The 24,775-nt window shown below is 36.9% G+C and overlaps 1 protein-coding gene across 1 annotated transcript in view; it reads left to right on the plus strand.

The window, feature by feature from the left end:
* The window catches only part of LOC133522819 (RNA/RNP complex-1-interacting phosphatase), a 79,567-nt gene extending 56,578 nt beyond the window's left edge, over positions 1-22,989 (plus strand). The window contains exons 6-8 of the mRNA XM_061858281.1: positions 11,512-11,552; positions 20,084-20,191; positions 21,029-22,989. Of these exons, the coding sequence (XP_061714265.1) occupies positions 11,512-11,552; positions 20,084-20,191; positions 21,029-21,579 (700 nt within the window). The 3' untranslated portion in view covers positions 21,580-22,989. The remainder of the gene's footprint in view (positions 1-11,511; positions 11,553-20,083; positions 20,192-21,028) is intronic.
* Positions 22,990-24,775: the final 1,786 nt, after the last annotated feature.

Here is a 24,775-nt window from a genome sequence, read left to right on the forward strand (position 1 = left end):
AATAGGTGAAAACCGCATGAAAATCCGTTTAGTAGTTTTAGAGTTTATCGTGAACGCGAATACATACAGACAGACGCGGGGGACTTTGTTTTATAAAGTGTAGTGATGGATCAATATCCATACAATTTAATTAAATTTGGTACAATTACCAAAAAGAGATTTTCTTCGGATCATTGTATATATAATATACATTGCAGTGAGAAAAATTGTTATAACTCGTATCTCATGTATATCTTTGACCCGGCTGGTCCTCTGAATCCACAGAACTCCTCAGGTGCCCTTGCTGTTGTAGCATTTCTTCGTCGACCTAATCAGGTAGGTAAAAATCGTCATCTGTCCATCCATTAACGGTTTATCAATGTCGGCACACATTAGGTCTGGTATATTCTCGCAGGATTGGCCATAGCATTTGAGTCCTACTTTCCTGCAACCACAACTGTTGGTAAAAGCCGTATCTTAGAAACTATTTGGCTTACTAGGATTAAATTATTGTCATTTAATGACAAATTTCGTCTACTTAAAAGTGTACACATTAGTGAATTTTGCCGTAACACGAGTTCTTGGTGAAAAAAATAATTATACAAAAACTGAAAAGGATTAAAATATAATGGATTTTCATGTAGGTACTTTACGGTGATCCGAAGACTTCAAGAAGAAAAACTTAGATTTGTTATTACTGTTATTACCATTTCATCACTATCAACGTATATAAAAAACAGAACTACATACCTCATTTGATGTTTGGTAAAATGTACCAATTCCATAGGCTATATTAGGCGCCGCAGTACGTTTAATGTTCTGCAAGTGATTTACCCGCAAATGGCTGGTTAGTAACATTTGTGTATATGCAGTCGTATTCCGAGAGTCGTTTTGCGGACATTGATAATCCTCCAGACAACGCAGGATACTGCTTCGCCTCGGTATACTGTAGTTGCGGTTTGATACCGGCGCCGCAGTAGGTATGTTTGATGTGCTGCGTATGATTCACCCGCTCATGGCTTATGTTATGGCCTCATGCAGACCTGGTTAGCATACGTTTCGGTATGTGCAGTCCGTTTCCGGCCTATCCCCCAGACGCTAAAACACTATTGCAATATTCATTTCGTTTAATACTAGCGTTCAATAACAACTTAAGGTCCACATTCAAATTGTTGAATTAATTTTACCATTATTTTCCTCGCATTGTCCCGGAATTTTTGCCATGGCTCATGGGAGCCTGGGGTCTGCTTGACAACTAATCCCAAGAACTGGCGTAGGCACTAGTTTTTACGAAAGCGACTGCCATCTGACTTACCAACCAACCTAGAGGATAAACTAGGGCTTATTGGGATTAGTCCGGTTTCCTTACGATATTTTTCTTCACCGAAAAGCAACAGGTAAATATCAAATGATATATCAATTCAGTTCAAATATACTTTATTCATGTAGGCCTAGCAACAAGCACTACATACTCGTACATAAGTTCCGAAAAACTCATTAGTACGAGCCGGGGTTTAACCCGCGACCTCCGGATTGAAAGTCGCACACCCTTACCGCTAGGCCACCAGCGCTCTGCTACTCCCCTATTTTACCATTTTTTATTTTATTTCTATAATAATAAAGTTTCTCAAATGTTAATTCAGTATGTTATTCTTCGGTTACCGGTCAGGTCCGGTATGATCCGGTCTGGTTTAAAATTCGCTTATTTTCAGATAAGTGTAGTTTTGTTTATGGATGGGTGTTGGGTCGTTGGGTCTCCTATAATACTCCTACGTATTATACGAGCGAGACACAACAAATACACACATCATACACAAGCTTTCAAATTTTGTATTTTTAAATAACTATAAGGAATATTTTGAAAGCATAAAAGATCTTTGATTACGGTACAGGAGATTCATCAGCTGACAATAAACCTTAATGTAATTCATATTTTGTCCTATCTTTATTTTAATATAAATGTCATAAGTACAACCTAAACTTGGAAAACTTCTCAGACAATTCCCTCGGCAATAGGATTATTTTTTACTTTATTCACTTTCTTTACATTTCCGACTTTCTTTCGCCCACATACTTTTATAGTTAGCAGCTAAAGCTGTTTTCATACCGATGGCTCATGGTCCCTACTTGAATCGAGAAAGTGACAGAGGGTTATGTGTCTTCCAAATCCCTACTTTCGTGATAAACGAGGATTTAATGACGGTATCATTTTGCAAGCTGGTCGTAAGAACAGGTCCGTTCGTAAGAGTTAGCATGAGATTTGGTGGCCTATTCTGTCAATATGTGTGCTTTGTATGCATACGCTGGCGGCTGTAATATGACAATTTCATATAGGTATACAAACGATCAATTAACGGGTCTGCTACACAACAAGTTGCTAAGTATATAACTGAGTGTGAAACACTTAGCCTTAGACTAAAATTGATTTCGAATAAATTGGCACCTTAATAATAAATCCGCATACTGTGCCGCCTGGACTCCACACTCTAACATTAATAAACAGTAGGTAGGTATATAGTACACACTGAACTGTTTATTAAACAGTTATTTCAAGTACTATTGGTATGTAAATTGACAAATATGTATTAGGGACATATGTGTATGCACCGATATCCTTCACAATTACAAAACATAAGCTTTGTCCTTCTTAATGATGAAAGTATGAGACTTGATGGTAATAAGTACATTTATCAAAGGAATTATATGTATCTATTCTTATACATAGCATATTGCATTTACTGTTCGTTATATACGACTTTATAATTAATAAAACGGCATATTTCATGAATGCTACACGCCTATATTTTATGTTAAATCGTGCCAATCTCTACAAAAACAATCATGAAAACTCGTCTGTACTACGAGTCTTGTAGCGTTCTAGGAATAGGCCAATAATATAGCAATATAAAATGTTAAAATACAATTAGAAACATTAACAACGAGATTGAAATATTAGATTCCTACTCATACATGTGCCCTAAGCTTGGCTCGGGACTCGGTTCTTCCAATCCGGCCATTGACGCGGTTTCAATGCCTAAAGTTTGCCGACGTAAACATTCGCTGAAACCCATTGCGCCGATCGGGGCCCGTTCCCGAACACTTCCAATTTCTACTTTACCTTTACTTACTGGAATGACCATCTTCCGTCGTATGACGATAATGGTAGGGCTTTCATTGACAACTCGTCACGATATTGACGAACTACGCCAGTCAAGGAGTCCATTGTTATTTATGACTGAGTTTCGCTTGCCATTTTTGTCTTCGAATCTTGTATATCTATATAAGTTATATAGTGGGTTTGTTTGCATATTTTTATCATCAAAAAATAACTTTATTTGGGGTGGCCTATTTTCACATGGCATAACGTTATATCGCATAAATGTCATTATAATAATGCTGCAATTCGCCTAAAAAGCTGTGTTCGTAATATATTATGCGCATAATATTATTTTGCCGTATACAAAAATGACTAATGTCAGATTTTTATAACTTCTAACTTCATAGTATTTATTACGTCGAACAGATTCTTCTACTAATGTTGAAAATCCTAACATTGGAATGACTAATATAATGTTTGTCATCATTGTAGGGTGTATAAAACAACAAAACATATTACTCGCTTATACTACTACACTGCGTTTATTTGTTTGTTGGGTCAGGAGACCTAGTCACGATGACAATCGTTTATAGAAAACGAAGCAAAATGCTATCATTTCTATACATTTTTACGCTTATCTTAGCGTTCCGTTTGGTTTTTCGTCAACGATTGTCATCTTGGCTAGGCCCCCGGGTCAGGAATGGGAGCTCAGTGGGGTCCGTCTATATGATACTTACTTGCATTAAAATAAGGAACCTATTAAATGAAGTTAATAACACACTCAGTTACTAAATAGTACATTGTGTATAAAGGGCGGTAAACAAGAATTTACGAATAAGAGTTCTTTTTAAATCCGAAGCCGAAGGCTTGAAAAACACGGAGTTCGTACGTTCGTTATTGTACCGTCCATCCCGTGACACACACAATGTTTTTCAACACACTTGTGAGGAAAAAACTATTTTTTTTTAGGATTTCTGCACAGTACCTTAATAGTAGAACAATAATTTTCAATGTGGTGCACACCTATTATGACAGAACTGCGACCCCGATAAAAACGAACTGTTGCCAGAAATTCAGGTTAGGTTAGGTCAGAACTGCGACCCTTACAAAGATGGACTGTTGTCATAAAACCAGGTTAGGTTAGGCTTGATATTATGCATTCAACTATTGTCAAAAAACTAATACTTATTTGGTAAGTTACGCATTAGTATTATTATAAGTTTTATGATATTAGAATTTAGGCTATACGGGTTATGCGTATAGAAAGATTCAGCATAAGAATCTTATGACATTTAACCTGTAGGATGGAAATTTCTTAGACAAGTGTATGCGCTTAAATAATTAGGATATTTGATTTTTGGCTATACGGGTTATACGTATAGAAGGATATGACGACCTGTCTGGCCTAGTGGGTAGTGACCCTGCCTATGAAGCCGAAGGTCCTGGGTTCAAATCCTGGCATTTATTTGTGTGATGAGCACGGATATTTGTTCCTGATTGTGAGTCATAGGTGTTTTCTATGTATTTAAGTATTTATAAATATATTTAATATATAATATACCCGTAATCGAACCCGCAAATATGTATCAAATGTACGTCAGGGTTGTCACTATGAACAGACAGCATCAATAGTAGATGAAACAACGCGCCAAAAGTATCTGTTATATATAACTTTTCCAAATAAAGATAATTCTCTAAAATTTACTTTCAAAAGTATATCTTTTACAGTGTAAATTGTTCTACATATAGAACCATCAACTTTTGTTAAGCTGTTACAGAAACTTTTGATGCTGACTGTACTAGGAATAAATAAAAACACAATATTTTTTAAATCATCAAATTTATATTTTAAATATCTTATTTACCTCGACATCATAAACAAACAATCTATGTTCCCGTATAATTAGGTCCTTATCCATAAATGTAATGATTGAAAGGTACCATCATGAATTATATACAAGCTGTGATCCATCTGAACCTTCTTCTCTATTGTATATAGTCACTTGATGTTTCCACTTCATATGGCTAGGTACTAGAGCCTGCCTGCTACGCATATGAGATAGCTGGCCTGTTTCTCTTTTAAATAAGGGATGAACTAAATCCCGACACATCTTTTTAAATAATTATTTAAACTTGTTGTGTGGGATTTATTTGAATACTTATCAGTTTCTATGTGAAAAGTGACGCCAGAGGTTAAAGACGTGTAGGTTTAACGGCAACAGTGTTCAATGTTCTATAGATCTTCAAAATACATTATCATATTTTTTTCTAAATTGATTGCAGTCAAACTGCGTCGCCTACTTGTGTAAATCGCCTGCCAGGACTCAGTTTGTGGAGGTATTACAAATTGATTCTAACAAAACAGTAACTGCTTATCAATCGTCTACTAAACTTAACAGTGTCGGAGTGCCTCAGGGGAGCATTTTAGGACCCTTACTGTTCCTATTGTACATTAACGATTTACCTAATGTAACGAGGTTCAAATGTACTCTCTTCGCAGATGACCTGTCCGTCGTCATCCCTTGTAGTGACCCTAGGACATAATTATAACAATGACATTAATGACACAATCAAAAACATTGTAACCTGGTTAAACCAGAATAATTTGAATGTTAATTTACAAAAGACAACATTCATCCAGTTCGTAAATAGGAATGCTCTCAAACAACCTCTCACAGTTACTTTTTTAAATCAAATTGTAACGGAGTCCCATCAGACTAACTTTTTAGGTATATGCGTGGATGATACTTTATCCTGGAATGAACATATTAATAAAGTATGCAGTAAAGTAAATTCGTTTGCATATGCCTTATGGAGGTTGACAAAAATTAGCAATAAAGAGACTGCAATACAGGCGTATCACGGCTATGTTTGCTCTGTACTTAGATATGGTATTCTTGTTTGGGGAAATTCAAGTTATGCAAATCAAGCACTGTTAGCACAAAAACAGTGCATTAGAGCTATTTGTAATGTAGACATAATGACCTCATGCAGACCTCTATTTAGAAATATGAAACTTCTGACTGTGCCAAGCATGTATCTGTATATGAAATTTGTTTGTTTGTTAGAATGCATCCTGAACTTTTTACTACGTTTAAGGACATTTGTCAGTTTAATACAAGATACCCTAATCGAGCGTGCCACATCTACCGATGTTAATGGTACATATTTTAGATATGTATAATTTTTTGCTACATTCGTTGCGAGGTATGATTATATATATCGTTGTCTAAGTACCCACAACACAAGCCTTCTTGAGCTTACTGTGGGACTTAGTCAATTTGTGTAATAATGTCCTATAATATTTATTTATTTATTATTTAATATTCGTATCAGTAATTATACCAAACGTTGTTATGTCAATAGTTGTTGTGCAAAGTTAAAACTAAGCAAGAAAAATGTATGGGTTCCGATATAGACCGTTCCCTTTATTTGTAATGCAATCAGTGTCATTTATTTCCCAAGTTTTGTTCATACAATTGAACTTTTTTTTTTATACTACGTCGGTGGCAAACTAGCATACGGCCCGCCTGATGGTAAGCAGTCCCCGTAGCCTATGTACACCTGCAACTCCAGAGGAGTTACATGCGCGTTGCCGACCCTAACCCCCCCCCCCCCCCCCCCCCCCCTCGTTGAGCTCTGGCAACCTTACTTACCGGCAGGAACACAACACTGTGAGTAGGGTCTAGTGTTATTTGGCTGCGGTTTTCTGTAAGGTGGAGGTACTTCCCTATTAGGGCTCTGCTCTATATCTGGAATGACATCCACTGTCTGTGCCCTACCACACAAAGCGAGATGAAATTCACAATGCCCATACCTCTCTTCACTTCATATATAGGTACGCATAATGTTTGCGCGTAAATAGGAAAGTGGGGGATTATTGTAACGTCGTACACTACCGGTCCAAAGCTTAGTTCACTTTATGATTTCGGCGATTTGCAGTGTTGAAGTTGAAATTCGTTTCTAACTGACATGAACCGACATCATTGAGTAAATTTACAGTTTTCACCTGTATGCATATTAAAAGGTTGTTTTACATTTAGCATCGGTTGTTCATAATTGCAGTACTCATGTGTTGGTTTTATTCCAACGCTGTTTGCAGTCTTTATGATCATTAAAATCGGTATTGAAAAGCTCTTGAATATAAAATAAACCAACTCGATGGTAATGAAATACGCCATGTTATGTGTCAACAAGTACCATACCAATTTATTTTATATTCATTAACATTATTACTGATTATTTCGTATGTAAACAACTGAACATAAGTTAATAATTATATTCTGAATAGTTAGAATTTGCAACATTTATTCGCTTGAATTTTGTAAATATTTTATTCTTGTAATGGGATTTACGATATGAAACGGACATTTTGTATTATCCTCCGAGGGTTCAGAGTAAACAACTTGCTCTATTTTCTTTTAAAACGTTTTCTAGATTCGCAATTTCAACAGCGTCAGGTACTAGGTACTACTATGCTGCTTGATCTGTATTACTATTTTTTAATAGACAGACGCAATGTAACTAATCGCCTTGTTGATATAGTTGTATTCGTCAAATGCCTAGTAACCTAATAGTGAAATTGGCCTCCATCAACGTCCATAAAGCAATACTAAGAGGCTATAACAGTCCTGCAAAGTCTCTCCAATCTTGTAACTCACATGGCGACTCGCTGAAGGCGCCACTGCTGTTGTAATAACTTTACATCATCGAGCGTCACGACTCAAGGAGGCACATTCAGATTTTAAGCATATGCCAATGATTGAATATTCATATTTGTGTGCAGCAATATACGATTGCAAGCTAGTTGCATCGATATTAATATTAAATCAGTATAATAATTTTTAATTCTGAATACGCCATACAACTTAATAGTCGATCTAGCCCGTGGCTAAGGAGAGTTTTATAACTTGATTAAGAATAGCGTAAGGACACTGTTGTGAATAAGTTAAGACGTGGTCGTAAACATTTTCGCTGTGCCGACAATCGGTTATCGCACTTTAAAGTCTAGCCTGTAGTCATGAAGCAACTTAATGAAAATAGAATACGTTGGCTTTTCTTACACATTTAACAGTAACATCAAATTAAGTAAAATAATTATAAGAGTTACTTTGGTACTGGCGATGCAGGGTTTTGTGTCTGGTCAGATTAGCCTTTATTTCTACTCATCATGCTTTTAATCCAACACTAATATTATCGATTCTCGAGTAACAGATATAGTTGAATGCGCATATTCATTGAAGAACTGACGGTAATGCATCAAAAGCTAATTGCTTTCCGACTGCACTCCGCCACCGTTCGCTGCGCAGTTCGCACGTCATAAACACGACCTTCTACCTCAAGCCGGTCTGACACTAGCTAAGCTCAGGGTACTAAAACTTCATCACCCATGCAATAAGCCATAACTACATGATAAACAGTTTGGTTTTGATATTTATACAGACCTTCGTCGTTATTTTAACTTTGTTGGCTCTTTAATTACTACATTCGGCTCTTCTTGAATCCTTTTTATTATTTGAAACGGTATTTGGTCCTTAATTTGTATTTTGTTCACGTTTGACCCCTGATCTTGTAAGAACCTCTGTGTGTTGGGGCGGCCTGAATCTCATGGGAACCTCCTGTGTCCTTATCTCGCGTTGTATCAGAATGTCGCCTATTATCTCTGTTCCGGGCATTTTCGGCGCTTGTACCCTAGTACCGACGTAGCGACATGTACACTCCTACCATGATGGATGCGTTTGAGCCGCATATGTGAGGTCCGGTGCGTTAGGTGCCGAGAAAGTTGCTCTTGGATACTTGGATTCGTGTAAGAAAATCGTCCAAATATGCAAATGATATCGGTAAACCTATAAAATCATTCATCGTGCCGCTTTGAATGGAATCGAAGTTAACACGAAATGTATCAGAAAATTCGACATATTTTACCTTTGTTATTAATTTGCAGCTATGTTAACGAACAATCTGTATGCGTAATTTATGATCGCATGTCGTGAAACTCGTGTAATCGTCCTGTAAATCTGTCATTTTATGGACACCAGGCTTTAATGCGAACTCAATTGTTCATTAACCTCGGCGTTTATCGATTAATTTGGGGATTTAGTTATTTCCTGTAGGTGGGTCGTATGTTACGTCACATAGTGTAAGGCTATAATAATTGCAGCGAAGCCTCCTGGTAGTTACATAAATTTTCCAGCGTAGTAGGGTCGGCGCAGTCGCAGTCGGTGCCACTTGAAAAATACTCGGATTATAACTTGGGAGCGATCTCCCGACTAGATAACGCCGCTAGATATAAATTATCCTACAAACGGTGGATGCGGCTGATATTAAATAAGAAAGCATGTAATTCACGCAGCTCCAATCTGCCTGCTGTGTAATAAAATACATAATTTTGACAGATTTTAAATAATGACATCCGTGCACCAGGAAACACTTGGAAAGCTTGATTCGAAGTAGCTGAGTCAAACATAACCTAGCAAGGGCAAGCATACATTGATTGCGTTTCGACAATTATAATTTAATTGAGTATAACATTCTGAAAACTTTTGATGTTCTTAATTCTCTTTTCGTGACAAAACACGATAACGCACTTTTACAAAAATATTATTAGAAAGTGGTATTATCCTTAAATAAACCTAATAAAACATCGGAATTGATCTGTCATAAGCAATTAAATCTATAAATCTTATTAGCCAGTTATCATTATATTTGTTGTGTACGTTGAATGTAAGGTAGATTCAGAGGTACAGGTAAATTAACCTCAGAGTTATAAAAATATTTTATACAGTATGAAAGAGGTTCGTAAGGAGTCGGCTCGGCATCGGCATCTGTTTCAAACGCTGATTATCGATTAAGTATTGATTCGTTTATAAGCGGCGTTATTTTGGAAAGTGGCCGCTGTCACGCCAGGCTCGCGAGGGGCAAGCCACGTTATAAAATTACCAATCATTAAACAGTGTGGAAGTAGTCTCCAATAGAAATAATTCACTTCGACTTATAATTAGTTATTGTTGTTTGATTTTCTTCATGCATGCATCGCTAATCATCATATTTTTTATTTGATCAAATCGTTTAAGAGGTTACTTTGAATTAGAAATTTTGAGTTTCCTGTTTCCGAAATACTCGGAAAGTCCAGTCAGCGTGTACGTCACAGTTTCACACGCAAGTAGAGGCCTTGATGAGTTTTTCTTTGAATTTTTGTTGAATCGTGACTTTATGCATAATTAAAATATTTGCTCCCTGGCGCCACACGTTGCGGCTAGTTTCGGTCAGCAAATTTGCATTACAAAGTGCCAAATAAAAATATTTTTGGCGTACAGTTATTTTAGGGTTTTGTTACATTTTATTTAAAATCGCCGGTTACAATTTTGCCACAAAAACAGATTATTTGAGTGCGATACACGCATGTACGGATATCTTGGTCCTGGTTTTAATTTAACTGTTCTGTAAATTTAATAAACTTAATATACAGAAATAAAATATAATTTGATAATTTAATTTTTAATTTTATTGATATGATAATTTGTTCATAATATAAATATTATAAATAATATTGCGGTGTTTTAACAGCAATCAAATTTAATATTAAACAAGGAGGTGGCGATCTCATATACAATGAATTATTTATGATGTGGCCTTAAAGAGCTCATTTGCACCGTTTTAGATGGTAATGTCGATGATGGACTGAATTGTAAATTCTGTTTGGATGCAACCTGCCTTCTTCGCTGTCCCTGGAGGGGGCTTTTGATCGGAAAATGATAGCTTAATGAAGTACCAATTGCAGGCGCTAAAATTTTACATAACAAGACATAGTCGCAATCACCCATAAACAAGTTACGTCATGCCTTCTAAATATTGTCTAAACTTATTTTGTATAAAGAGGAAATCCTGTCACAAAACACTTCAACAATTCGAATCATTAGACCACCCTAGTAAGTTATTTAAGGAAATATCTCAAAAATGTCCGAGCAGGGGTTTCAAGTCGCCGTCCGGCCCTCGCGGCAAATATGAAATATTTGTTTCGATGAAAACAAATATATTTCACAAAATTGGCAGGAATGCAGCCGATCGGCAGAAACGCCTTGTAATTCCGAGACGCCCACTGATTTGATCATGCGGTTTGAGGTGTAAAAAAATCGATAAACGCGTGGCGACACGCTGCGATCAATATTATGATAATATTTTATCTTGAACATGACGGTTGCCATAGATTTTAAGTTTTTTAGAAAATTCAATTAAAAAGTTTAATGGCGAAATAACTGTTAGGATGCTTTATATTTAGCTACCAAATTTGTGACATACGTCATCAATTTCCTATACGACTTTTACATATTCATCTTACATACTTTTATATGTAAACCGACTTTGAACGTTGTAAGCCTCTCTTAAAATTTCTTATGGCAATATACAGTCATTGATTTTGCTTTATTTGTTTTCAGATTTATGGATACCATTGACGAATTCTTGGGAAAAGACTGCGGTGAGTCAAAATGTGTTTACTGAGACCGTTAACGCTCATGGTTACCTACTTTTGATCCCTTGTAGCACTTAATGCGAACTTATTGCTTTGCGATTTTTCTCTTCTAGTGGCCGTACAAGTCAGTAGAGCCAAACTTGGTTTGTCGAGCGCAGGTATGAACTATTTACAAAATCTTTTTACATAATACTCATTCAATATAAAGTTCATTGGCCATTATGTATTGTTGCGACTTTTTTTTTCAGTGTTTAAAACGAAAGTGGAGGACCCGCGCGAAATCACCTTTTCATACAAACGTAGTCCTCATTTTCCTCTCTGGATATTAATATTACTGAAAATAATTTGACACCATTTGTTGTATATCAACCACAGCTATGCCCCTACGTTAGATTTTTTCGATTTTATAACTATTATAAGAGTTATGAGCATTTAAAAATTTGTATGAAAACTGTTTTTCGCCCCTCATTTTTACAATAATCAAAATATCGAAAAAAGTCTAACGTAGGGGCATAGCTATGGTTAATATACATCAAATGTTGTGGAAATATTTTCCATAATGTCCAGAGAGAAAAATGGGGACTACGTTTGTATGGAGAAACGGCCGTCCCCTTTTCTCTTAAAGCAGGATATTATTTTTCTGTGCATATTTTGACCATTAGCTACAGAAAATGGAAAATTTGTAATTCGCGTTTGTACAGGACAATGGTAGACGATTTCATAGAATGCTCAATACAAAAATTGTTGTGAATTCATGTTCCTCAATATGCGTTTAAACGCTAAACGGTCTGTGCCCTTGTGCTAAAAGTATTCTCGTAGAGTGAGATGTTAAAGTGATTGATTGTTATTGAAATGCACCCTCGCCGTTACCTCTGTGCACGTGTTAGAAATGTTAGAACCACGTCGGAACTGGCGTCCCGTTCCGCGTGGGAGTCGATCGCGATGAGGTGTTAATGCACGCCCATTGCCTAATTGTATTGCTTTACGAGACCACCATAAAGAGCATCGTTCAGCGAAGTCTTTATAGACACTAATCGTTATTCCATTGTGCTTCTTCTCGAATAACTATGGCTGAGTATCGTGCCGGCCTGAATGCGGCCATATAATTTTGTTGGATTGGACATTAAAGTGTTGTGCAATACGATTGTCATACGTTTAAACTTACACTGAGTTACGAGATTCCGTGGACCTTGTTGCTTTTATTATTTATGTTTTTGTAATTTAACCTCCACAGGGTTAATTTCGAAGAATCATGCTCGAAACTTATTTAAGTTTTGAAGGGTAAAACAATAACCATGTTGACCTTTAGTACCGGTATTTTCGTTAAAAATATTTCACTATTAGTTCTTCAGAGTTTACTATTACTTTCTTGTAAGACGCATTCTTCACATTTCTTACGCATGGAATAACCCACTCCCCACAGTGGTTCAATTTACCGCAATCGGTCTGTCACAATCAAAACATTTCAACGCGTTGTACAGCAATAGAATCTTATCACTGGCGCTGGACAAAACACACGATTTCAATTAAACTCAGCTTCGTTTTTAATGAGGAATTTATAACGCATCCAGCCATTCAAGACTTATTAAATTTTAGAGTTGCATCTCATTCGCCGCGACAGCGATGGGCTGGAAATAACAGGCGGCTCTTGTTAGACTGGTTAGAGTACCAGCTTGGGCACTGCCAGCCGCCGCGCTGGGCCCTCGCATCCGGGGTTATCGGCAGCGATGCTTTTAATTACAGTGACACAAATCGTACTTATCGCTGAACTTCTCACGGTGCTCGGCTCAATATTCGGAACGTTCATTAAGTTCTAATTACGAATGGGCGCCCTTGTTTGTCTTGATCACCAAACGTAACTTTTATTAGATTACGTGGGCAGTTTCAATTAATTGTGAGCATACGATAATCTGTCGGCATTTTCGTTAGTAATGGCCGGTTATCGGCGTCGCTAAGTAGATTGAGTGAGACGTATAATATGCGACTGGTTTGCTACGGTTGACTCTGGATGCGTTAGGGAAATAGGTCGCCTCTAGTGGCTTTAACTTAATTTTCTACATCAGACTGATTCTGATTTTCTACATCAGGCTTTGAGTGTAATGAAATAATTTGTTTTTATTTTATTTTGACTTTTTTTCATGATAATCGTGAAACTTTGATGACCATGTCTTCATAATATTAGCCCTTCGTCATTCGTCAACCCCTAGAGGTCGCCATGAATAAATATTTCATGTGAATGACCTCTGCCTAGAGACCACTTATCTATTTCCATACATTAATCTCTTAACGAAAAATGTATCACATTGCTATTATATCTGCAAAACATTAAATTATCGAGTTCTTATGATTTAGCTCCTTGTAAAACATTTGTAACACACCGCCGCGTGGCAAAGCGACGATATTAATATTTCACGCTTTATCGGCGAGGGAATCGCGCGACTCCTGATTTACACGATATCGCATGGCCGGGAACGCCGCTGCAAACGCTACCGTTTACATCATCGGGGTGGTCTATATGTACGAGTGTTCGCTGTGTCGCTTATTCAATCATGAAATTTTATTACTACAATTTTCTAAAGCGGAATATTGTTTGCTAAATTTTTAATAGCATTTGTTCTGAAGATTGCTTTGTTTACTTTTGTAGTAAAATGCAATTTTTAAGTTACGACTAATATGTTCTGCGAGGCATCTGGCGTGTGTCACAATACTGACGTCTCGCGGTGATAGATGGACCACTCTCCCGTTACGGACAGATGACTTGCCACTTATTGATGTCTCACCGATAGCCGATACAGCTTCTTAAGCAGTATCTATTAGATCCCTCTATTAGATTCATGATCGCAGTTAATGCTTCCTCGCCTGTTTTAACGGTCGGAAACATAATACAAAAAGTTATCATTATTTTTGAGTAATAACAATTTATGTGGAAGTCTTTTATTTCACTAGTTTTAGAACAACGACAATGTTTTATAGTCGCAATGAAAACTGATACGTGAAACTGAAATGACGTTCCTTCCTATAAAATTATTGTGATGACGTCACGCGAAATTGAGTCGGTCGAACCAGAGTTGGGCAGTTTGTTGACATGGAAACTAGATAATATATCGCGGCGCTCGAACAGTTCTGCTGCACCGAGCAGTTGTAGACAAAGTTGCACTTTTGTACTAGAAGCAGTCCCGAAGACAAATGTTTCGGAGATTTGTTTGCCTGTCTATTTCTGAAGTGATAGCGGAGTTTAAGCATTGTTTGTAATATATGATATTACTATTGCACAAATTATTAGGTTTCTTTAAAGTTGTACAAAATATATAATGTAGAATGTGGAGATATTTTGTTATGTGTTTTCGTCCTTGAGTTACAAGTTACATTGCCATGGATGTTTGCTAGCATAATTTGTAAATTCGATTTCATTTTTCGTCTTGAGGTTTTATCCGTCCTTGTTATTTATGGTACATTCTAGGTTACTTCAACAATCTTCTATGCGTGTTAACTTTTTCATAAAATAAATTTGTGTCGTATGAAAAATAGCAGCGATAGTCATACATATATTGATTATACACCGACTTAAAAACCATTTTTATGATTTCCTCCAAACAATAATCATAACTCTCATATCGATTACTTAAACCTAATCGCTTGCGGTTGCGGTGTCAAGTAAGTACAGTCATCACTGATAATATGTGTGCAGATAGCTTGACTGCTAAAGAGTACTTGCGATACAACACCTAGAGGCGTTCCAGCGTCTTCGTACTTCGAGCGCCATAACGGCTAGCTTATTATTATTGGTGACTGTCCATTGCATAGACTTTTGTTATTCAACGACTAGTTTATCGTCAAAGCTGTCATTCTGCTGGATCCTAACGCGTGGCGACACAGTTGCTTTGTTAGCAATCTAAGAGTTACCCATAAACGATGAGAGTTACGTTTCAACATATACAATATTTGCATTATATTAACAGTTTTCTGAAAATGTGTTAACAACACACTCCATTACTACTGCTTTTAATTATCTAAGGCTGTTTAGGCTAATAATATACACAATTCAACGCAGTAAAATACATAACATTTGTCAGGTATTTTAATGATATTTAATTGAAACTTAAGTAATGCTTATTCAGTAATCTCAAGAATGTCCAAGGCTTCAAAGACACCAGCGGCCAAGAGAACGATTAACGACAATATATTTTGTTAAATATGTAATCAGTCATGTGATCATCTCGCCGCGCCCACGCCGGCGCCGGCGGCTTGCAATACAATCTTCGAGTACTTGATTTACATGATCAGTCTTCTAGCAAATTGTAGGGCGATTTCTTCGATTCGATAGAAGTGTCTCTGAATCATGCCCTGTTGACAAGAAGTCCATTTTTTGCTTCTAGAGCTTTCTTAAACAGAAGAAATGCCGGTCGATGCAGACCATCTCATAGTGGTTCCTTATTTTTTTTTTTAAATATGATGCCCAGTCTAATGTACCTACATAGCGAATTTTACTTATAAAGTGAATCATAGAATACCTAACGGAAAATTTATTAAAATGTAATTGAAAATTTTCCAAAAATACAAGTTATAAATAAACCATGTGATATATTTTCGTTTCGATCGCTTAACACTTTCGCGCATAGTCTGAAAGTTACAAGCGAATTCGAATAATCACAGTGTAACGTCGTTGTTGAGCCATCACGGTCGCACGAATGCGTGCGGTAAAATCCTAATAAGCCGATTACGATGTAAGAGGGTCGCGCGTAGGCGAACACTCGTATCGATGTCGGCCACAATGCATCGATTGTCGACAATCGATCTGCGACGCGATGCGTCGAGTGGAGTCTTGTTGCCGCGGCAATGTAATTGCGTAGAACTGCTCCTGAACGCAATATTACAATATAAACTAAAAAAAAAAAATTATATTAAGAAAGGTGGATCATAACACAATGTGACATTACAGTGTGCGTCTTTCTTACTAACATATTAACAGTAGTAAAGAGATGATACCTCCGATATTGAACTCTCGTATTTTAGTCACTGTACGCGCCATTTCCAGAGATAGGTTTTGGAACGTCAGCAGTGGGTGTATAACGTTGACTACATGATGGCTTAATTTAACTTTGACAATAGTTTTAGTTCAAAATGCTATGACCTAGTTGTTCTTCGGAATCTTGAATGTAGCTGATGTAGCTGCATTATCTATTCTCGTTCTCAACGACGACATCGCAAATTGGTTTCTTGAACTTTACGTGCCACGAAAGGCGGATTTCGCTTTTGTTATTTATACATAGGACCGTTGACGTCACTAAAACCTTTTAAGTCAGATCCGACCATCAAACTGCTTTTGTATACAAAAACGTTTTAGTATTCGTTTGCGCTTCTTTGACACGTATTGTGAAACGTTATTATCATAGGTTATAGGCGCCTGTCTGTCCGTTGCTAAGTCTATAGCTGGTCCTTCTATTACGCAATGAGATGCATCACAAATATCGTTATTATAATTACGTAACGCCCTCTTTTGATACCTTTTGTCTGTTTGTCTGCCCGTGCGCACTGTTACCGGTGTTGTGTTTATTCACTATCGAATTTATTACATTTTAAATGTTACAACGCTTTCTATGCTAAGTGCCTTACAAGTAGTTGCATTGTATTGGCTTATTGTATATCTTCGGTTACTTCGGTACGATTTACATGTGAATCACTAACTAATATTTAATGGAATTGATTACTTGTGCGTGCCGATAACTAATATCAATGTCCCTTTTAAGCTAAAACTTGCTTTATATATGTATCTATATATGGAAAATAATAATTTTGGATGCTGATTTTATAGTTCATTTATTATAACCCGTCAAGTGGCGGCAATGTCTGTCTGTTAATTTCTTGCTTTATTACCTCGGTGTTGCAGAATACCTAATTGTACCTAATTTCGGCTATATCACGTAATGGCTTGTAGTTTTAGGGATTGACAACACCGAATCTTACTAAAACAGCGACAAAATAAGCACATGCTACGACAAGTTCCGCTCAGGTCCTTCCTTTAACGTTATTTATGGCAACGTATAAAGCACTGCACAATTGCACATCTGTTATGGCGGTCGCATCAGTAATCACCGCGTTGTTTGTTTCTTTAATTGAAAACGGTCCCGCTCGTTAATTAAGTTGCTGGCGAAAGCCTTGATGGATTGTTGTAAATGGAAATCCTTTTTTCTTTTAGCGTGCATTTGCATGTGTAATGCATCAAACGTACCTCTTGGCCGCGGCGTGGGAATTCTGCGTCGACATTGAAGGTTTTGTTCGCTTTTTGTCTCGTGCTAAGACGGGTGACGTGCGTGTTGTGAGATATGAGCGCGCGTTGCCTAGCGCAGGGATTTACGGCTCGTCTTTCTTATTGCCATTAATTCCTCTTGTCACAGATGTAATTTGTCTCACGACTTGTTTCTTTATACGCTTTCAAGGGCCGCGGCACAGCCTATACAGTTACAGCTTGAAAGCCGAAACATAAATGTGATGATAGTTCATCATGAATGATCATCAATATGTAAAATCATGATAAGAACTCCGATTTTAATGCGCTCGCAAAAATACATAACTAAGATGATGGCGAATGTCCCTCTAGTACGTATAATTCTATTCTTAAAATACTTACTTTGAAAAGTTCCGTCTTAGATGTGGACGGTACTGCGTTGTTAAGGTGCTATAAATTAGTTAAGAAACCCGTGGCATGAGCTGATAGTGGCCACGTGGAGCGTAAACGCCTCGTGGCACGCGATGTGGCGCCAACTCTGTAATCTTTACTTTTTACATGATTATTTAGCCACGCGATTTTATCCGATAAGACATCGACATAAGGTCCGTGCCTGATATATCTACTAATACCCGAAATACAAAAAAAAAAAAAAAAAACTTAATTTAAAGTGAGACGAATTCTTAATTCTGCGTGATAATGCATACACGTTAATTTGTACAGTTTAACTATTTGATTTTTTCGTTTTCTTTAAGATCCGGATGCGTTTTATAAATGCTTAAAACCGGATTCATCTCTGGTAAATACATATACTGAATTATAATTAAAATATGTTTTTTTTTAAAGCAGATCTGAATATAATAATCGTATTGGAAATGATAAAACCTTATAGGAGAAAAGTTAAGTAGGTAACGTCGCTCTTGAAGGCACTAGTAAAATGTCGGCTAGAAAGTGATATGTCTATCTATTCGAGCACCTTACTATACATATTTGGAATTTGCAAGATAGCGTAAAGATTTTCAGACACATAATTTACTTATCCGAAGACGACAGAGAAGACGAATATATTTTATCAATGTCAAGTAATTTATTATACCTATGCGTATTTTTTTAGTCCGTTAATTTCAAGGGTGCATTCCTGACCTTAAATTAAGTAACTTTCTCAAAGACTTGAGGAAACCCGTATTCTAATTAACTCCATTTTGGAGATAATCAATGATATATTTTTATTTGCCAATGCCCCTACGAGCGTGTACACTTGCCTTAGAGCCTGTTTACATATTAATTAGTGTCTAGTATGAGTATATAAATTTCGGTCGGTATAAACAATACTATCTCGGTCGATATTCGAAATGTCAATGATATGTCATAGTTTTCAATTGTTTGGTGGATTTAAATATAATGTACGTTTTGCAAACCGCTATAAATTACTTTTTTCGAAAAAAAAAAAAAACATTATTAATACCATTCTGTTTCCTTAAATGCACTTAGCCATACCCCGAAGTTAACGAAGCTTAAAGAAAAACACCGTGTATAAGACGATCTCTCGACGTCTTCGGATTTCTGAAAAAAAAAACACGCCTTTTAAAAGTAGGTGTAATTTACGTACTCGTATTAAGGTGAGAATTGCCTAATGGCCGTCTAATATTAAATTGTTTTTTAGAAACGAGTAATGTATTTATATGTATTAAGAAATCAAGACACCTTTCCTTAGCTTGGCGTTTTGCTGTTACGCGGCATGCACGCAAGCAATGGTACAATTCCAATCCGCCAACCATCCAGCAATTACCCGCAAGTTTCGCCAAAGTTACCTTTCCGCAGTCTTCCTGAGGAAGTGTCAAACCGCGAGCGCGCTTCCTCCCACCCCACGGGGGTGCGTAGGGGCGCGAGCGCGAGTCAACGACCGACGCCGATATTTGCGGTGCGATTTTGAAGACGCAAACATGAGGTTTTCGTTTATTTTTCCGCTGAAAGCCAGGGATCGATCCTGGTTCGCTTTGTCTCGGTGTTTTTAAAACGTTTTCGATATGTGATTCTATTTCTTACCCGATTTATGCATTGGAATGTTTATAACTACAGTTGATTCAACGATGTCTTGGCGTGTCTGCGGAAATACGATATGTGTGTGTACGTGTAGACGGATGTTTTTATTTTCTGGTCTGTAGTAATATGGATGTATACAACACCAAGCAGGAGAAGAGAGCTTGGCCAACACTAAAATAGTCAATTTTTTAATCTTTCGTTCAGACCTAGCATGCTCTTTTAAGATGCATTGTCAAGTATAGGATTAACCCATGACTGTTGTCCACAGACATCCTGATCGGCGTACACTGCACACATGGGCTCAATAGGACAGGCTACATGGTGTGTCGGTATATGCGCGATCGTCTCGGGATACAGGCCGACGATGCCATCAGCAGTAAGTCTGTTCTTAACAACCATCCACCAAGTTCTGGGCACATAATAGCCCAATTTTCTCGCGTGGCCGCGGTAAAAATCAAACATTTTGATGTCAAAATGTTTGTGTAATTAAATAAGAGCATTCATACAGCAGAATATGTCCCGCCGAAGCTCTGTGCTACACCAAGTGAGTGCGTAAACGTGTGCCTTACATGCAGTTTGGCGGCCCAAACGCTGTAAACAACACTGCGATGTTTCGTCACTATACTTACTACTTTATAAACTTAAAGCTGGTGTTCTGCCTTGTTGCCGAAGTTGTACTGTCAGAGTTTAACTTGTCAACCAATTTTTTTTTGCAACTAACATTCGGCAAATTTTCATTACGATAACGTTTTTCTCGGTCGAATATGCCGATCTTTTTTCATCGTACGATGTTAACTTAAAAATAAACTTTTATGTTTGGTATTATACTTAAGTAATTTTGCTACCTAAACGGATCATTTTCAAAAGTGCCTTTTTAAGTTGTTGTCCAAACATACAGTTGCTGTAGCAGTTGCATACAGTGCAAACTGTTAGGTTGGGAAATCATACAAATCGAGTTGAGTTGCCACTTAATTATTCGGCGAAATGAAATTGCGGAAAATTTATTGCGAGATCGCATTCGGCAAAATATTTTTCGGCAATAATTTAGAGAACCCAAAGCTACTTGCTTTGTTCTCATTATATGCTGAATTTTTATGTATCTGTCAAGTAACCGACCAATGTAAGCAGAAGTAAGCATCTTCGAACATAAAATTTACAAAATCACAGTAGGACTCCCAGCTTATGTTACTTTAATGCACATTTATTGTTACAGGGTTTGAAAAGGCCAGAGGTTACAAGATCGAACGTGAAAACTACGTAGCAGATCTTTTGGGAAAGATGGCGCCTCCTCCTGATGTCGGCAAGCAAAATACTATGATAAAACCGATCAACGACCATGATCAAGAGGACGACGTCTCCAAACCCAGACATAATAAACGATGGGGATTCAACAATCGGTCTGGTCATGATAATTGGCGGAAACGGGACAATCAAGATGGCGGTTCGGGATATGGCAATCGATGGAGCAATGACAACCAGTCGAAGGATGTCAATAGCTCAGGACGTGATAATGAATCGGGATATACTAATCGGTCGGGATCTGGTAATCAGTATGATAAACGATCTCTACAATACAGGTCGCCTCTAGATCAATGTGACGATATGGAGCATCAAGACCAAGAAGAATATAATGAGTACAGAAAAAGATTTAAATATAACCCTTACAGTCGTAATCGAAACAGAAACAACAGTAATGATACTCCTACCTCAGGCAGGAGTAGTAGCAAATGGGATATGTCGGGGGCGTCTCATAGACCTCGTTAGATGAATATATAAGCAGTATAAAGTTTGACGGCTAGGAGACTACGGTTTACATATTTTGACGCACGGTTATTGTGACCAGTCATAAATATAAAACAATGTCAAACAAAATAACAATGGCATTAATTTAAAATTGCCAACCTAAATAATGGAAGCGTGCACGATGGCAGCGCCGCTTAGCGTTCGCAACTACTGGGGAGCTGTCAAATAATGAGCTCAACAAAATAAAAAATATTTCTTAAAATTTTTTACTATAATACAGTTACCAATGTGCGGAATCTTTTCGTTTTTAATGTTAAACACACTTGACTTTTGCTTTACTCAAAATAGTCAGAATCTGTGTATTTTATATTATTCGGGTAATTTTCTTCGTCGTTGTTTCGTTACAAATTCAATGAAAAATGTATGTTTCATTATGTTTTGATGGCCCACTTCGTGATCCTCTTCCTGGGGATGCATATGATGCTTTCAAGTATAAAAGTTTTGCCCTTCTTCACAGGTTTTAATCAACTCATTTTATGTTAAAACATATGTTCTTTCGCTTTTCACAATGTTTGTTGTGACAGACGACAGACAACTCTGCGTACCAAAAGTATGTTTCTGACGGGCTTTCAGTAACTGTCATTATAACTAATATTACAATTACCTAATGTTGGTACACTGTATTAGCCATACTATTTTATTAACATCCAAGCAAAACTCTGCGTTGACATAGACTAGATAAAATGTTTAGCCGTTACGTTGGTAAGCCTGGAATAATACTATATGATATAAAAGCCTAATTTCTAGCTCGCTGTTGGAAATATATAAACTTTACTATTACTGTTTCGTTTACCATTTATCAGCTATCGTTATTTTTATCGTAAATATGATTTTAAAGCAAAAAACGTGAACAAAATAACGGAATAGTATGGGAATTGACAGAACCACACGTAGCATTTTAGCCATATTTGGCCACAACCCGCTTTGCACGCTTCCAATAAGTAAGGCATATGTTCCCAACAAAATGCATAATAAATTTACATGTTTGTTTAATTAAATAATCAGCTGCTGGACGGTATTTTTTTTACATACAAAATTTATAGATAATTTTTGAATTAATTATTTGATTAACATAAGTGCGCATAGTTTATCAAATCAGTAGGTGCCCAAAATATAAGGAACGGGGTGCGCCTTTTTCAATGAATTATATTGTACCTACCCAATCTACCTATCTGTTCGATTTTATTTTACTCGTATGTCACCGTTCAGACTCACTGCTTATAAGTTCGGTAACTTGAATGTGAATGTGTTCATCAGACTCATTGCTTAGTTTGTTAACTTGAAAACCCATTTATGCTAATTTAATCATTAAAAGTATTTTGCTTATTTACCGAAAAATAAACCTTTTTGATGAATAAAATGCTAGTACTATTTTATTGTTTTATTTTTTACCCTATTATTTATGTCAATTTTAAACGCAACGTTCATAAACGGTGTCGGTTATTTAAGTTAAGCCAATTTATACAGGTGAAACTCGACACGACACGACTGGGCGAAACAACGCGCCAAAAACTGCCACTGGAGGACTTTTCCATATAGGAATCCAGTCTACAATCTACAAGTCACGTTCAATTGTATGTGCCAGTGTAATTGGTCTACACAAAAATACATCTCCTTTTGTTAAGTTATTCAATAATGGTAGGTACTTCTGAGGCTATCCTTTAAGGGACTATCCCTTAATAACGGATCTGCCAAATGTTTGATCCACTATCCAATCGTAATCCAAGAGTTTTTAAATCCAAACTCTAGTACTAGAAACTCTACTTCAAAACTCTACTTCAATTCAATAGGCAAGAACTTAATTTAAAAGAAGAATGCTCTCTATTTCATTATCAGCGTCGTCCAGTGCATGAGAACAAGTCTTATTAGGGTGAAATTGGTGGCCACGTAATAGAGCGCCGCGCGTGCTCGATGGTATCGGTGGCCAGATTGGTGCCACCGCGATGAATGACAGATGCCTGTTGAGGCTTGTTTTTAGTGTCAAAACTAAGGTCTATGTAATATTTTGAAATAACCCCTATTACATTTTATATGGCATGCTAGATCTACGATGATTTATGACTTACCAATTGCAAAGTTTGGAGCCAAATCCTGTATGTATATTTGCACCTGCCTACCTTTAACCCTTTACCAGGCCCCGAAGAACCAGCGTGTCTTAATACGTACTTTATATGCTGTTGCAACCGTATTGAACGCCTTGTAAAAAATGTATTTATGAAAGTCGGAGATCTTCCTTTAAACCAGAAATAAAAATGTGGGTTACGGTTATCCCATCGCCTGTCTAAGTAATGAACTGTCATACTAGATTTTGTCTTATTATATTCTTGATCAGGCCAAGGGATATATTCCACCCACATCTTATATCGGTTATAATAGTCAAGGTTTAACTCCAAATCTCCTACGAAACATTATATCAATCACTACTTACTTACGTGAGTTTTTATGACATGACAAGACAATTTACCGGGCCATGGGAAAAATAGCTCCCACACAGTTAAACTCTAATAAGGCCATGGGATAATGTCAACCCACATCCTAATTCTGGTCATACACAATAATGCATGAATATTTAGCAATGTTTACGATTACATTAGCTTTCAACACTCAAAATCTACAAAATATCAAAAAATTGTTCGACCTGTGTACTTCTGTTTCATAGAAATTATGGAAAGTGTTCGAATTTCTCCGTAGTTTACTGAAATTAGCGTTCAAGTGAATTTAAACGGCTGCCGAAGATATATTACGCAATTTAGAAGCGTGTTCTGAATGAAGATCATAAAATAATATTTCAGGGATTGACAAAATATTTTGTAGGTGGTTTGGAGTTAAAACCTGACTACGGTAACCGATATAAGATGTGGGTGGAATATATCCCTTGGCCTGGTAAAGGGTTAAGTCGCTTTCAGTGACATTTACTGTAGAAAAATGCTTAATCGAGTTTTTAGAAATCGTTTAATAAGTTTTATTCTTTTATAATTGCAAACATATAGGTACAAAAGATATTAAATATTACATTAAGCTTTTACATGCTACCCGCTTCGGATCTACTAAACAGGTGTTCGGTTATCTTTCTTCAAATGAAGACAACAGGTGTAACTCGCTGTTGCATTGGGCAACGTTATTGATACTCGAATGATGATTCAGAGTTTTTAAGAAT

This window comes from Cydia pomonella, chromosome 11 (assembly GCF_033807575.1).
Source record: "Cydia pomonella isolate Wapato2018A chromosome 11, ilCydPomo1, whole genome shotgun sequence".
NCBI classification, from domain to species: domain Eukaryota; kingdom Metazoa; phylum Arthropoda; class Insecta; order Lepidoptera; family Tortricidae; genus Cydia; species Cydia pomonella.